Source organism: Xenopus laevis, chromosome 2S (assembly GCF_017654675.1).
Source record: "Xenopus laevis strain J_2021 chromosome 2S, Xenopus_laevis_v10.1, whole genome shotgun sequence".
NCBI lineage: Eukaryota > Metazoa > Chordata > Amphibia > Anura > Pipidae > Xenopus > Xenopus laevis.
In genome coordinates this window covers 27,909,668-27,924,817 of record NC_054374.1, presented here as the reverse complement: position 1 = coordinate 27,924,817, position 15,150 = coordinate 27,909,668, and the positions used below count along the sequence as shown (strand labels likewise).

Below are 15,150 nucleotides of genomic sequence, written 5' to 3'. Positions count from 1 at the left end.
TCAGTTCTAATAGCTAACTGTAATGAAATAAAGGGATTCTGCTAAGCATTACATTTAACGTATTCATTTAGAACAGTTTGGGGGGGGGGGGGAAGCTGCTTTAGAAGGTGAAAATTACACTTTACACTTCAGTATTAGAAAATCGGGAACAAATAGAAACTAGACAGTAATTGGAAAATGTCATTATTTCTGGTGATCTATCTGAAAACAACTAGTTGTTTGAAGGTGAACAACCCCTTTAATGGTCAGGGCACACACTCAGATTCGGGGAGATTAGTCGCCAAGAAGAAGAGGAGTTGTCGCCGGGCCACTAATCTCACCGAATCTGAGCGAGTGTCCTGGCCCTAAATAAGAACAAAAAGCATTGAGGTTTGAAAGAGAATGCTAAAAAGAAAAGAGATTTTATTTAAAGACTATTCCAGGCAGAAGCCGTTCACTCTCCCAGACAAAAGGGGGGGGGGGTTCAAATTGTAAAGCCAAAGAAATTCACATTTCCCTGCAGAACTGATCTCTGTCCCAGGGACATTTTCAGAGTTCAACCAACTGAAATATTTGTTTGTGTGTGAGAGATTGTACAACTCTTGGAAGAAGCATTTTTTTCCCTCATTTTAAAGTGGAGAAAAGAAAAAGGTATATTAGATGTGTACATTTAGAATAAAACCCAATGGGTCCCTTTTCGTATTTGGCGACGAGCAAGTGCAAGAAAAGTGTTTGTTGCTTTTCCATTCAGTTTTCACTCTTTTGCACATCTGCATTCTGCCCCGGAGAGGAGATCTTTAGATTCTTCTGCAACACGTGAGCGTCGGCCGGCTCTATCCTCTTGTAATAATTCTTCTTGGTTTCAATAATCTCAAATCCAAACTTTCTGTAAAAATCTATGGCGGATTCATTGCTGATCTGAACATGGCTGCCAAAGAAATAACACATGCTCAATTTAGCTGTGTGCGCTCAGATTCAGTGTTACATTACTTTCACTTTTTATAGTTTCAACACAATTACTCAACTAAGTTGTAAAATACCGGCAATCAATAAAAAGCAAAAAGAAAAGAAAGCAATTTACTGTCAATATGATCACAGGAACAGATTTTAGACACCAGGGAAAGTCTAATAGACTTTACCCTACACTTTTGGGGGAGTGAGAACTTTATAGACTTTCCCTTGTTACTTTTCTTGTTTACAAAAGATTTACAAAATTAGTACCATGAGCAGGACCATTAGGGGATGAGAAATACTGTTAAAAAAAGTATAAGATTACTTACAGATAAATGTTGTCAAAGGTGCCATCTTTTTCACAAATATTTAAAACATGGTTCAGCATTTTTGTTCCTGCAAACAGACACACAAATTTTAAATTGACCAGTATCGTCTATCATGAGCCACAAAGGGGAAGGGGGGCAGCAGCACCCTCCTCTCCCCCCGTAGTTATGCCACTGGCAGGGAGGCAATTAACCCTTGGTTGCTTATGGGATAAGTAAACCTTTAAAATAAGTCAATGAATTGATGAGGGGGACTATACTAACTTCTGCAATGTACATTTGTTTTTTAAATTCCAAGATATTAAAGGATGCATGTACTGCTAATTTGAATGAATTTAGCTACAACAGCACTACCTGCTGGTCAGTTTCCCACTAGTCTTACCACCAAGTAGTCAAGGAAGTTGTCAGGAGAAATACAAGAGTATTCTCTGATGTTCTGCTTAGGAAAAATATGAGAACAAGTGCAGAACAGTAAGGGTCAGGCCACACATGCAGATTCGGGGAGATTAGTCGCCCCAGCCACAAATCTCTTCTTCAGGGAGACAATCTCCCCAAACTGCCTTCCCCCTGACTTCCGCCGGCTAAAATGAAAATTTCGTTTTCGAAGTCGCCTCACAAGGAAACATCGGGCGATTTCGGAAAAAGTCTTCGGATAAAGCTTCGTTATATGGAGTTTTATACAACTGCCTTACATTTAAACCTTTTGGTTTCACACTTGGGCAAGGGCAGATAAAAAAAAAGCTGTCACTGGCAGAGAACCAAGCTTGCTTTATAGAGTATGGACCTGTATATAGCATATACATGAAATGGTAATGTCACCATTAGCCTCCACAATCACATCTGCAATAGATTTTTGTACTTACCGTTAAATCCTTTTCTCTTGTCCTACATTGGGGGACACAGGCACCATGGGGATGAAGATCCTGTTGCTTGGAGAAAGGACACTAAAAGGTTAAAGTGGCTCCTCCTCTTCAATCCTCAGTTTTCTGACTGAAGAAGAGATGACGAGCCCTTCGAATTGCCCATGTGAAGAGGGAGCACCTCCCCAATGCAAGCTAAGAACAGTATGAACCACCTGGTGTTTCAACTTGGTATTTAAAAAATACCAATTATATAAGATATTAAATGATCAACGTTAAATGTAACTAATACAGGGAGGGAAGGCCTGTGTCCCCCAATGTAGGACAAGAGAAAAGGATTTAATGGCAAGTACAAAACTCTTTTTCTCTTGCCTAGATTGGGGGACACAGGCATCATGGGGACGTCCCAAAGCTACCCATGAGGGCGGGACTTTTTTCCCCTAATGTCCAGGGAATAACCGCCTGCAACACTTTCCTCCCAAAGCTCACTTCAGCTGAGGCGAATGTATGCACCTTGTAGTATTTGGAAAAGGTGTGTGTGGATGACCACACTGCAGACCTGTTCTGCTGAAGCCTGGTGGCAAACTGCCCAAGAAGTGCTTAGTAAAGGAGTAGAATGAGCTGAACCCGGAAGGGTGTGGCCTTACCTCGTACCTCATAGGCCTTCAAGATTGTTGACCTAATCCATCTTGCAATGGTGGCTTTAGATGCCTTAAGGCTTTTCCGTAGTCCTTCTGGTAAGACAAACAGGTTGTCCACCTTCCTTCTGCTCTTGGTAGCCCTGGTGTATGTTCTGAGAGAACGAACCACATCTAGGTTGTGTAACTGTTCCAACTTTGTCTTTGGTTCAGGACAAAATGAAGGAACCACCTGGTCCTGGTTAAGATGGAATTCTGACACCACCTTAGGAAGAAAATCCAGGGTAGGTCTCAACACCACCTTGTCCTTGTGAAAAATCAAAAATGTCGGACAACGGGATAGAGCTGCTAGTTCTGAAACTCGTCTAGCCGAAGTGATGGCTAATAGAAAACTACCTTAAGAGTCAGCAGAGTTAATGGAATTGAATCGAATGGCTCGAACGGTTGCTTCTGCAATATGGAAAGTACCATATTGAGATCCCAAGGAGGGATTGTATGACGGTATGGAGGTATCATCCTCAATGCTCCCTGGAGGAAGGTCTTGACGTTGGGCAGCATTGCAAGCTGCTGCTGAAAAAGGATAGATAAGGCTGATACCTGAATATTCAGTAAGCTTAGTGCCAGCCCATGTCTAAATCCTCCTGAAGGAATAACAATAGGCTACTTTCGTCCCAAGACTGTGGGTCTTTGGCTTTAGATTCACACCAGGATATGAATGTCCTCCATACCCTGTGGTCGATGTGTGCCGAGACAGGCTTTCTAGCCCTTAGTAAGGTCAGTATGGCCTTTTTTGGAACTCCTGATCTGGCTAGGATTAGGGCCTCAAGTGTCATGCCGTTAAAGCCAGCAGTGGTGAACTCGGGTGGAGGATCAGTCCCTGAGATAACAGATCCCTTCTGTCTGGAAGGTGGAATGGTGCACCCACTGATAAACTTATGAGCTCTGAGAACCAAGTGCGGTGTGGCCAGTAGGGTGCCACTAGAAGTGTTTCTACCCTTCTTGATTACCCTTGGCAGAAGTGCCAGCAGTGGGAAGACATATGCTAGGTGAAACTGCCACAGAACCACCAGTGTGTCCACTGCTAGGGCCAGCGGGTCGTTGCTTCTTGCGTTGAACCTCGGAAGCTTGTTGTTTGATTAGCCGTAGCTGTTGCAGAGCTGGCTAGTAGGGCTGTGTGGTATTGTAATTGCGCAGTGACTGTTGCAGTCTTACAGGCTTCACATATTGGCCTGCAAGTAGCACATGCCAATACTAAATTGCATTGGTGGTATATGCAGTTGCCTGCTTGGGAAGGAACTGGTCATCTGCCCTGCCCATCATGACTATACTATGTAGATAGTGCCACCCAGTAAGGAAGGATATTGGGGAATATTAGGAGAGTCCAGAGGAGTGAACCACCTCTCCCTTAGAGTGTGATCTGTGGAGACAGAGGGAAGTAGTGAAAAACCCCCACAGTAGGTCCCATAGAGAGAGGGAAGTGTAATCCCCTAGAGCAGTGATCCCCAACCAGTAGCTCGTGAGCAACATGTTGCTCCCCAACCCCTTGGATGTTGCTCCCAGTGGCCTCAAAGCAGGAGCTTATTTTTGAATTTCTGGCTTGGGAGCAAGTTTTGGTTGCATAAAAACCAGGTGTACTGCCAAAAAGAGCCTCAATGTAGGTTGACAATCCACATAGGGGCTACTAAATGGCCAATTACAGCCCTTATTTGGCACTCCAGGAAAATTTTTCATGCTAGTGTTGCTCCCCAACTCCTTTTAATTCTGAATGTTGCTCACGGGTTCAAAAGGTTGGGGATCCCTGCCCTAGAGAGTGAGTAAGGGAAATGTAACTACCTGTTCACCAAGGTAGGAAGGAATTGTGCCTTGTTCTTCCCTGTGAGAGACAGTGAGGCTGGAAACGCTAAGTGCTGGAGAAAGATGCGGATCCACCGGAGAGATTTCCCAGGCTTTGGTATAGTACCTTAGTAAGACGGCGCACGCGAGGTGCGTGTGCAATGAAATAGGCGCAGCGCCAGATAGTGGCGCGAAAGGATGCTGGGAATGGCACTGAGAACCCAGGAAGGAAGGTAAAAATGTGGTTACAGGCACAAGAGGGATAAAAGAGGCTGTGTCCTATGTCCCCCTGTAGGGAATTCTCTGTCAGAGAATAGCAGTGAAAGTGAAACTAAATGCCTTTCTGCAGAGCTGACAGGCAGCAAGTAATGGGGGGAGGGAGGAGGGAATTGACTTACCTCCTTGTGCCAGCCAGGAATGCTCAATAAAAGGTGTACCCTCCGTTGTGGCTACTGGTGCAGCCTCCGGGGAGTGGGAACCAGTTGCCCAGGGTAGTGTGGGGGGAGCCCCCAGCCTGCGTAGAGCGGGAACGCTACAGAGCATCTTCAGATCAGAAGTCCTTGGCTGGAGGGGTTCTGGTAGAGAAACACTGACCCCCAGTATTGGCATGATACTGAAATCTGTACCATTGCTCCCATCCTCCTTCTGAGGACACTAAAAGAAAACTGGGGATTGAGGAGGTAGGCGAGGGTGAAGCCCAGAGCAGGAGGAGGCGGAGCCACTTTAAGCTTTTAGTGTCATTTCTCCAAGCAACAGGATCTTCATCCCCATGGTGCCTGTGTCCCCCAATCTAAGCAAGAGAAATGTAAAAAGTTAGCAAGTTTTACAATTAAGCAAACTCCTTACCTATTCCAAGCCTGCGGTATGGGGCCAGGCACCCAAGTGTCATGATATATAGCCGTTTCTGATTCTGAGAGTGATCCACTCTACAGCATACTGCACCCACTGCAATGTCGTTGAAATATGCTGCGGGGGGGGGGGGGGGAAGAGGTACAGTAAGGGGTCAGCAAGTTAGCAGAATCATTCATATAAGACAAATCTCAGCCCTAGAATGTTGCTGGGGTGAGGGATCTAACTATCAATGACAGAATGAGCAGCAGGGCATGAATGTTGGGTCTGTTGGGTTTCTATTAGTCTGCTATACCTACCAGTAAATTATTCGCAATGTGGAAATAGAACTTCTACCAAAAACAGTGATCAGGTTAGTGATGTCTAACTGCTATTATTCTGAACACAAATATTTATAACTATAACCTTGCTCTCACACCCTTCGTTTCTAAGCTCCTATCATAAGCAGAATAATGGATTGGCAAATTCAGAAAATACTGAGACCAGGTATTGTTGATGTCTATTGTAACAGTGCTTATTGAGGGGGGCCGACAGATGTAACATACAGGCAGGCATTAAAGGGGATGATCTATTGCTATACGCAGCAGTAATAGAAGTAATTTTGCAAATGGTCAGTTGTATCCCTTGAATACTAGTAAAGGAAAGGAAAACCACCACATTCCAGTTGATCTAGAAGCTACACAAAAATTCCATGCAATTCAGACCTATCAGTTTTGCTTTAAGAGTACAGAGATAAATATTATATTAAATATAATATTAGGAAAGGATAAGGTTCTAGGGATGCTGTAGCCACTTGGCTGGCCAATAACAGGTAATGAATTCCAAAGCAGATGTGCTGCTATTTATCTTGGAGGTGCTAATACGGAGTTTGGAAAAGGGACAGAGTAAGTGTTCATGGTGCTTTAGGGAGAACAATGACGTTAACAGTTGGCCAAGTTGCCGACTCTCAGAATTTGGAACTGCACCCCAGAGAGGTAGGGGAAAACATGGAAACAAGTGAAAGCTGAGGTTTTAGTGGAGTAAAGAAAGTAGAATATCTGAGATCTGAAACCAACGAAGAATATTTCTATTCAGCTGTGTAAAAATTGAAGTTCAGCTTTAATGGAAAGGTAAACCAGAAATATATTAAAACTCAGGATCATGTTCCCATTCTAAGCAGAACGGTCTGAACTCTCACACTGTCGCTTGCAATACTCTCCAGATATGGCAGGGGTGGGGAGACTTCATGCTCCTGCTTTCAGCTCCCCCTGCTATGCAAGCTGGTGGGTCCAACACAAGCACGAGAGCAGTAGACAAATTAAATTTTAATATGTTTATTTTATCTATTCTTATTCTGCTTGTTTGAAGCCTGCAAATGAAAAAAGTGACCCCAGCAAAACCAAACAAGGAAATAAAAGCACTGCGTATCTTGACAGCGCTGTATAAATAAATGATGATGATGAAATGATGATGATAAAAGCACAAAAAAAACTGAATCCAAGATCAATTTCTTTTACTTGTATTCCTTATTTTCATCTCAAATTCTGACAGCCAAATCTGCTGAGTAATGAATTCACTGCATACAGATGGGCTTAGAATTTAAATCGCCTCGCTTTAACTTAAGGAGAACGAAACCCTAAAAATGAATATGGCTAAAAATGCCATATTATATATACTGAGCTTATTGCACCACCCTAAAGTTTCAACTTCTCAATAGCAGCAATGATCCAGGACTTCAAACTTGTCACAGTGGGGTCACCATCTTGGAAAGCGTCTGCGAAACTCACATGCTCAGTGGCTTTGAGCAGCTGTTGAGAAGCTAAGCTTAGGGGTCGTCTCATCATCAAGCAGAAAATTAGGTTTGTCTGTAATATAGGCTGATGCTACAGGGCTGATTATTAAATTCTGATGCTAATTGCACTGGTGTATGTGCTGCCATGTAGTAATCATCTATATTAATTACTAATCGGCCTTATATTGTGACATATAAATTCTATGTGTACTGTATATTGAGTGGGTCCCTAAGCTCAGTGAGTGACAGCAGCACAGAGCATGTGCAGTGAATCAACAGAAATGGGGAGCTACTGGGGCATCTTGGGAGACACAGATCTTTACTGCTAAAGGCCTGTGTTTGCATTGGGCTGGTACAGAAGCCCAAAACATAATGTACAACATTTCTACCTACTTCTTTAGTTCTTCTGATATAAATGAGCAGCTGCAAGAAAGAAAAGCAACACTGCAAGGATATTCATATTGAGTGTCTCCCAGCCAGTTCTGTCATCATTCCCATGAATATCGTGCCAAGCTATAAATACATGCACAAGTGCTCAATGCTACTGCTGTTTGCCACAAAGCCCCTACAGTGGGAACACTAGATTTCTTACCCAGTTTGGCAAGCTCCCCGACTTCCAGCACATCCTTGTAGAATTTGTCATTGTAGCTGACTGGGAAGATGACCTGGTTCAGCCGCTTCAACTGCTTTATGTTATGTGGAGTCACATCGCCCAACTCAATCCGGCTACTAGAACAAAGGAAAATATTCTGAACTATGACTGGGGACTGATAAAGGCTCTTATACCCACACTCAGAAATCACCTCCAAAGCAAGAAATCAGGATTAGTGGCCTAGTAACGTGTCTCAGTGATAAGGCTAACATTGCACTCAATATGTAACATTGCTAAAAAGCACTGGATACGATAGACAGACGATAGATACAGTAGACAGAGGATAGATAAATTGTAAATAGATATATACATATACACACACGCCACTGCCTCGGTGCTTCCCTATTGAGCAAGGCAAAGGTTAAATGCCCAAAGAGATTTCTTTGACTTGCTAATAGTAGTTTCTTTCTCTGAATCTAGGAATTTTGGGATACAGGTTATGCAAATGTAAGTCGAGTCAAATGCTTTCATTGGCACAAACTAGTGTAGAGAAAAGCATGGCCTCGCAGGGTGGCATTAAACTCTGCTGTGCCAATAAGGGAAGTAAAGAGACGGAAGCTACTAGTCAGCAACATTTTTTTCTCAAATAAAAACAGAGATGAGCAAGCAACTTTGCCCAAATTTCAGTAACAGCCTCTAACTTTATTCAGACTCTGCCAAGTCTACATGAAAAGCCTCTGATACTTGAGCATAATTTAGGAGAAGTTGCCCAGGGCCCTTTAAAGAACCCCAATGACCTTTCCAAGGACAGAAATCTTTACCCCACAGCTTGAGAGACAGGAGACTTGGCCCCAAAGTATGCAACGTGCTCGACACAAGAGTGAGCTTTTGGGAGAGCTTCTGCACATTCGCTCAACAAGCTCTTGCTGAACTTCTTCCAACCTACCTCATGCTAGTATTTCTGCATCAAAAGGGAAATGTGCACCCTGGGAAAACTATTTCATACTTGCCAGAATTCAGCAGTGGCTGCATGGGTAAAAATAGCAACTGACCATTCAGAGAAAGAATGTGACGGCCTAAAAGGGATCCATGTGCAGAACTCCAACGAGCCGCTGATCTATTTGCAGCTGCTGCTAAATGGCATGTAACAAATGCCACTGAGTAGGTATAGGAACAAGATGCTTTCTGCAGTAAATGAGACTATATCCCCAAAATGCAGGGTTGCATTGTGTACTGCAAGCTCTGTATGTTTGCCTGCCCGCAACCTTCACCTGCCCAAACTCTGATCCTCTGATAATGATACAGGTATGGGACCTGTTATCCAGAATGATCGGGACCTGGGGTTTTCCCAGATAACATTTCTTTCCATAATTTGGATCTGAATACCTTGAGTCTACTGGAAATGTAAACATTAAATAAACCCAATAGGCTGACTTTGCTTCCAATGAGTATTATATTTTAGTTGGGATCAAGTACAAGATACAGTTCTATTATTACAGAGAAAATGGAAATCATTCTGAAAAATTTGCATTACTTGGGTAAAATGGGAGTCTCTGGGAGATTTCAGGATAACAGGTTTACGGATAACATATCTCATACACTAGAACCCATTCATTGTCTATAAACTTTAAGCTACCCATTCCAAAACATATAAACTTTAAGCTACCCATCCCAAAACACACTTCCAGAAGGGCAAATTACTAACAGGCACACATTCTGCTACAGCCCCTTGTAACCCACGGCAACCAACCAGATGTTGAAAGCACACCTGTAATTACTTGACCCTCACGGGGTTACCGAAAGTGCCCAGTCAGCGGGAATCTGGGGAATGATGAGTCAGGACTCTGCACAAAAAAGCAGTTTTACTTGCTTTCCATCCCAGAGTGAATAAAAAGCCTATTGTTAGTTTATACATCTGCCGCCCTATAACATAATCCAGCAGCAGATATGAATGTGCTTAAGGGGAGACAGGAGCCCCACTGGAACATAAAGAGGAGTCTGCCCCACGTTACAAGCCGTACGACTAGCCCAGCATTCCGACACATTATTATACACCAGGGACTGAGATCATGCAAGCGCTTCATCCTAAAAACAACCCAGCCAGGGGAAAATAAACTGTATGGTGCAACAGAGAAAATGGTTCTGTCTAGTAATGCAACTTTCATCCTCAGGATACACACAGATGCCCAGAACATTCCTTCTCTGTATATTTGTATTTATATATATATGCCATATTGATTCCCTTAGACCAGGGATGCCCAACCTTTAGAACCCGTGAGCAATATTGAGAAGTAAAATTGATTCGCCATTTAGTAGCCCCCTATGTGGATTGTCAACCTACATTGAGGCTCTGTTTGGCAGTGCAACTGGTTTTTATACAACCAAAACTTGCCTCCAAGACTGCAATTAAAAAAAATAAGCTCATGATTTGAAGCCACTAGGAGCAACATCCAAGGGGTTGGAGAGCAACTTGTTGCTCATGTGCTACTGGTTGGGGATCAATGCCTTAGACAGTACAGTATGAGGGTACAGCTTAAATGTCAATGGCTGTGCACACAATACTCCTCCTCTGGTGGTCAAACATATTTTAAAGTAACTAAGCTTATCCTCTGATTTTAGTATGCATATATGCAAATAAATTTCAATTGCTGCCATGGCAAACATCTCAAATATTGATATGTACGGACATGAACCACCCACCTTCTTCTAAATTAAAGACTTCAGGAGTAGAAGTTTCAAGAAAACTGTCCAAACAAAACATGATTTTTTCAACCAAAAACCCATTCCTGAATATCGCTTTAGTCTGGTGGGCAGCAAAGAGGTTAATGTTCCAGCGCAGGGCTCCGCAAGTGTCCAAAAATAAATCCGCATCTTGCCCAGCCAGAATGTAGTAAAGGGGCCAGCTGGGCATTCACACAAAAGGCAAGAAACTCCCATATAAAGAAGGGAAACTAACCAAAAGCTGTGCATGGAATGGCCAGCTTTGATTAGACAATATTCAGACTTTAGCAGGTCTTTGGGTCAAGCATAGCTCTCAAAGCAATAGTTATGGCTCCTAAAAACGTTGTATCATCGCAGTTTTAAAACCCATACTTTTAGTATAGAGTCAAGAGGTCACTGATCAGTGTATTGGACCAAATATACAATAGTCTGGGGGCCACGTCATATTCAGTAGACAATTTCAAGGATAACATCTGTTACAAAATTCCCTTAAAAAGGACTTGTACACCCACTAGCTTCCCTCGTATAGAGGATGTTCAGCCCTGCTTAAAGGGGTTGCTCACTGAGGGATATCCTGAGACAATTTCCAATTGGTTTTCATTATTATTTGTGGTTTTTGTGCTATTTAGCTTTTTATTCAGCGGCTCTCCAGTTTGCAGTGTCAGCTATCTGGTTGCTAAGGTCTAAATTACCCTAGCAGCAGGCGTTCATTTGAATAGGAAGCTGGACTATGACTTGGAGAGGGCCTAAATAGAAAGATGAATGATAAAAAGTAGCAATAATACAATAAGTGTGTAGCCTTACAGAGTATTTGTTTTAGGTGGGGGTCAGTGACTCCCAATTTGAAAGGTGGAAAGAGTCAGAAGAAGGCAAATTATTTAAAATAAAAAATAATGAAGCTAGTTGAAAAGTTTCTTAGAATTGGACATTTTATAACATACTAAAAGTTCACTTAAAACTGAACCACCCCTTTAACCAAGCTCCTTAAAGGGCCATGGTGGGACAGTGGAACTTTTGGTCCACTCCTTATATAACACAGGCCTTGCACGAGTGGCCTATAAATTATCATGGGCAGCGCTTCTTACACACATAGTGCTATATCAATACAAATACATACAGTGCAAGCAAGAACAACACAGCCACAAAGCACCGGGCACGCAGCAAAATGCTGACAAAACACGAGCACTACTGAGCAAACATCATATTGATGCCACACTATGAAAACGCTTACTCTGTGCAATACAAGGGAACATTCAATTTTAAAAAACACTAAGCCCAGCCCTCTGCCCTTCACCCAACAGTCTGCTTTCTTGCACACACCATTTGCTTATTTATTTGCTTTCTGACTCTTTAAACCTTTCAAACAGGGGTCACCAACCCCCATCTAAAAAAAAAACAAACGCTCTGTAAGGCTACACACATATTGCTATTGCTACTTTTTATTAGTCATCTCTCTATTCATATTCCAGTCCCTTGTTCAAATAAGTGTGTGGTTGCTGGGGTAATTTGGACCCTAGCAACCAGATGGCTGAAATTGCAAACTGGGGAGCTGCTAAATAACAAAAAACACAAATAAGAAAATGAAAGCCAATTGCAAATTGTCTAAGAATATCCCTCTCTACATCACAGCATAAATTAAATTTAAAGGTGAACAACCCCTTTAATGAGCGATTGCCCCCCTCTCCAAAGGTACTCACACATGCCTAGATGAGGCTGGGCAGTTTGGATCACTCTGCCCCCGCCGTATTCAAAGACACACAGAAACTCAGCAGGTCAATTTCCACAGACCGCCATATCTAACCGGACTAAGACCATCTCCTCTTGGTATTAAGAAGCAAAATGGGACACAGGTCATCACTCCTTTAACCAACTGGACCGGCACCAAAGTGGCAGGCTAATTGTCAGCTTGCCCACCATAAGACTTATACCTACTGTATTACCTTGTGGATAAAACTCGAGGAAATCTCCCACACACATGTGCGTGCCTGTATCCATTTTCAGAATGGATTTAAAGCAAACATTAACGTGCATTTTTAATACTAAACAATCAAATCCATAAATATCTGCAGTCCCAGCCCAACCAGCTGGTATCTTCTAGGACAAGCTGGGGGTCAAACAATGCCCATATGAAGATATGCAGCTATCGGGACAACATTTTCCATTCAGATCTCGGCTATCAGACGGCTCCTGTACCTCCAGGCTTGTACAACATCCTTATGAATTACTCTTAAATGAACATGCCCATGACCATCTTACTTGCTAGAGAAGGGAGGCTAGGGGTCATTTATAGGATATAGAGACCACTGGCTGACCTGTGTTATGGCAACTGTCATTGGGCCCTACAACTGTCACTGGCTGATAACAAGGAAATGCTGATAAAGGGGGAAGAACTTGCAGAGGAGAAAGGCGCCAGTTTAAATGAATGTATGTACTTAATTGTAAGTACAGGTATGAGACCCGTTATCTAGAAATCAGTTATCCAGAAATCTCCAAATTACATAAATGGCCGTCTCCCATAGACCATATCCAAATTTCTAAAAAAAAAAAAAAAAAATTTCTTTGTAAGCAGCTTGTACTTGATCCCAACTAAGATATGATTATTCCTTATTGGAGACAAAATGAGCCTGTTGGGTTTATTTAATGTTTACATGATTTTCTAGTAGACTTAAGCTAGCCATAGACGCAAAGATCCGATCGTACCAATCCTTGATTTGTGCGATTTTCGGATTGTGTGTGGAGAACCCCAGCATTTTCTCGTCCCACGGAGATCAGGTTAAAAGATTTCTGCCGTCTGCCGATTATTTCGAATCCGATTTTCAGTGGGAGACTGTCGCCAGCTTTGTCGGACATAACTTGCGTACGATTGCGGTCAGGGGCAGAACATCGGCTGATCTATTCTTTTACTACTTTATTTGATCTGAATGTGTTAGTGGCAGCTCGGGAGATGGGGAAGTCTGATCATTCGACGATTCGAACCATCTGATCTTTGCATCTATGGCAAGCTTTAAGGTGTGAAGATCCAAATTACAGAAAGATCCGTTACTTGGAAAACACCAGGTCCCCAAACATTCTAGATAAATGGGTCCGGTAAATGTAATATTGTTCTATAGTTTCAAACCTTGCCTATCTCAGATCTAAAACACCTAATGAGTTTATCAGTATGGGAGCACAATGGCACGACCTGGCGTGTCTATACGATGCCAAGATACTGTAGGAGGGGTATCGGGTGTCTACAGGGTGTGTTTATGTGAATGTAAAGCTCAGGTGGGCCAGTGATGTTATACAAATGCCTGGCAGGGAATTTAATTTGGTTTTTGCCAAAAAAATCGTAATATTATTACAGTGACAGGCAGAGGATATAGGGATATGCTCCCCCTATTATAGTTATATAGGTACCAGGGGCAGAATAACTAAGCCATGTCTGGGTGCCAAGTTTACCTTATACAAGGGTTTAAACCCACCATTACTCCAAGGAGGGTGCTAGGCTCAGCAGGGACCCACAGGGAAGGTGTCAAGGGCAGAACAGTTGCAACAGGCTAGGCCCTACTGTCACCCACCCCTAGACCGGAACTCACCCTTTCATCTCTGCAGGGGGCGCTAGTCCCGGGGACGCAGGACTCCCTCGCTGTATGACCGTGGCAGGCGTCTCTGTGCTTTGACAAGTAGAGAAAGGGGCAGTCCGGGGCGGGGGCAGGAGTAGTCGCGTTGTCGGGGGGTTTCGGAGAAGCCGCCAGCCTGGGGAGCGCTAAGCCCTTTCCTGAGAAGACTTCGGTGCCTCACGCAGTCCGCCTACCACCTACCTGCACCACGTGACTCTCCTACGCGCACGCGCCTGCTCCCTCCGTGGAATGGCGCGAATGCTTCCCAGACGGGAAACTCTACAGCGCATGCGCCACCCCCCAAAAAGAAGCAAATCAGATCACACAAGTCAGTGACGGAACACGCTTCACGGCTGCCAATCACTGCCTCGCTGGAAGATCTTCCGTCCTCGCGAGCTGCGAGGAGAGCGCTGACGTAATCCAATTCAATAGACGTGCCCCGTGATCAACGGCGGCCAATCAACTCGGGCCTTACGCGGAAATGTGCTACCTAACCGCCAATCACCCGAAAGCAAAGCTGGACTTTAAAGCGCGGCAATAAACGTCAGTTCGTAAAGTACTTCCGGTTAGGTGAACTGGTTGCGCATGTGTGAAGCAGCTTTGCGTTAGATTTTGTTTGCGCTGCTGCTCGCTGAAATCACTTTAAAATTATCCTTTATTATTATTATAGAGGCGGTGATATTCTGGCACCATTTGTAGTTGTTCTTGTAAGGTGCTAACTAGAAGTTACTGGGCTCAGCAGCAAGTTAATAGTAGGGCCCAAATTGTCCGAAAGTTGACCTATTATAACCAATATATATTGAAATTGCTTATTAATTCGGCCACCGTCCCCCTATACCTCCTGTCCCCTCCCCCAGAGCCATAGTGTCCCCCTTATACCTCCTGAACCCTCCCCCACAGCCATAGGGGCCCCCTACCTACTGTCCCCTCCCCCCCACAGCCACATGGTCTCCCTTATACCTCCTGCCCCACATAGTGTCCCCCTTATACCTCCTGACCCCACAGCCACAGGGCCCCACTACCTACCTACT

At 43.6% G+C, this 15,150-nt stretch overlaps 1 protein-coding gene across 4 annotated transcripts; it reads right to left on the bottom strand.

Moving 5' to 3' along the window:
- Positions 1-385: 385 nt before the first annotated feature.
- On the bottom strand, positions 386-14,595 carry naa50.S (N(alpha)-acetyltransferase 50, NatE catalytic subunit S homeolog). 4 transcript variants are annotated; one of them, XM_041583107.1, is made up of 5 exons: positions 14,321-14,595; positions 7,800-7,936; positions 5,434-5,553; positions 1,260-1,326; positions 386-907 (listed from the first exon to the last, which is right to left on the bottom strand). In XM_041583107.1, the coding sequence occupies exons 1-5, from the start codon at positions 14,407-14,409 to the stop codon at positions 727-729; spliced, it is 594 nt and encodes a 197-aa protein (XP_041439041.1). In that variant the 5' UTR covers positions 14,410-14,595; the 3' UTR covers positions 386-726.
- Positions 14,596-15,150: the final 555 nt, after the last annotated feature.

Bases quoted from the DNA above. Each gene is read 5' to 3' on its own strand.
- naa50.S (XM_041583107.1), bottom strand. From the start codon at position 14,409: ATGCGCTGTAGAGTTTCCCGTCTGGGAAGCATTCGCGCCATTCCACGG. The intron at 7,937-14,320 runs GTAGGTGGTAGG...CCTTTGTTCTAG, and splicing joins AGGAGAGTCACGTGGTGCAG to TAGCCGGATTGAGTTGGGCG. The intron at 1,327-5,433 runs GTAAGGAGTTTG...GTCTGTTTGCAG, and splicing joins ATACCGCAGGCTTGGAATAG to GAACAAAAATGCTGAACCAT.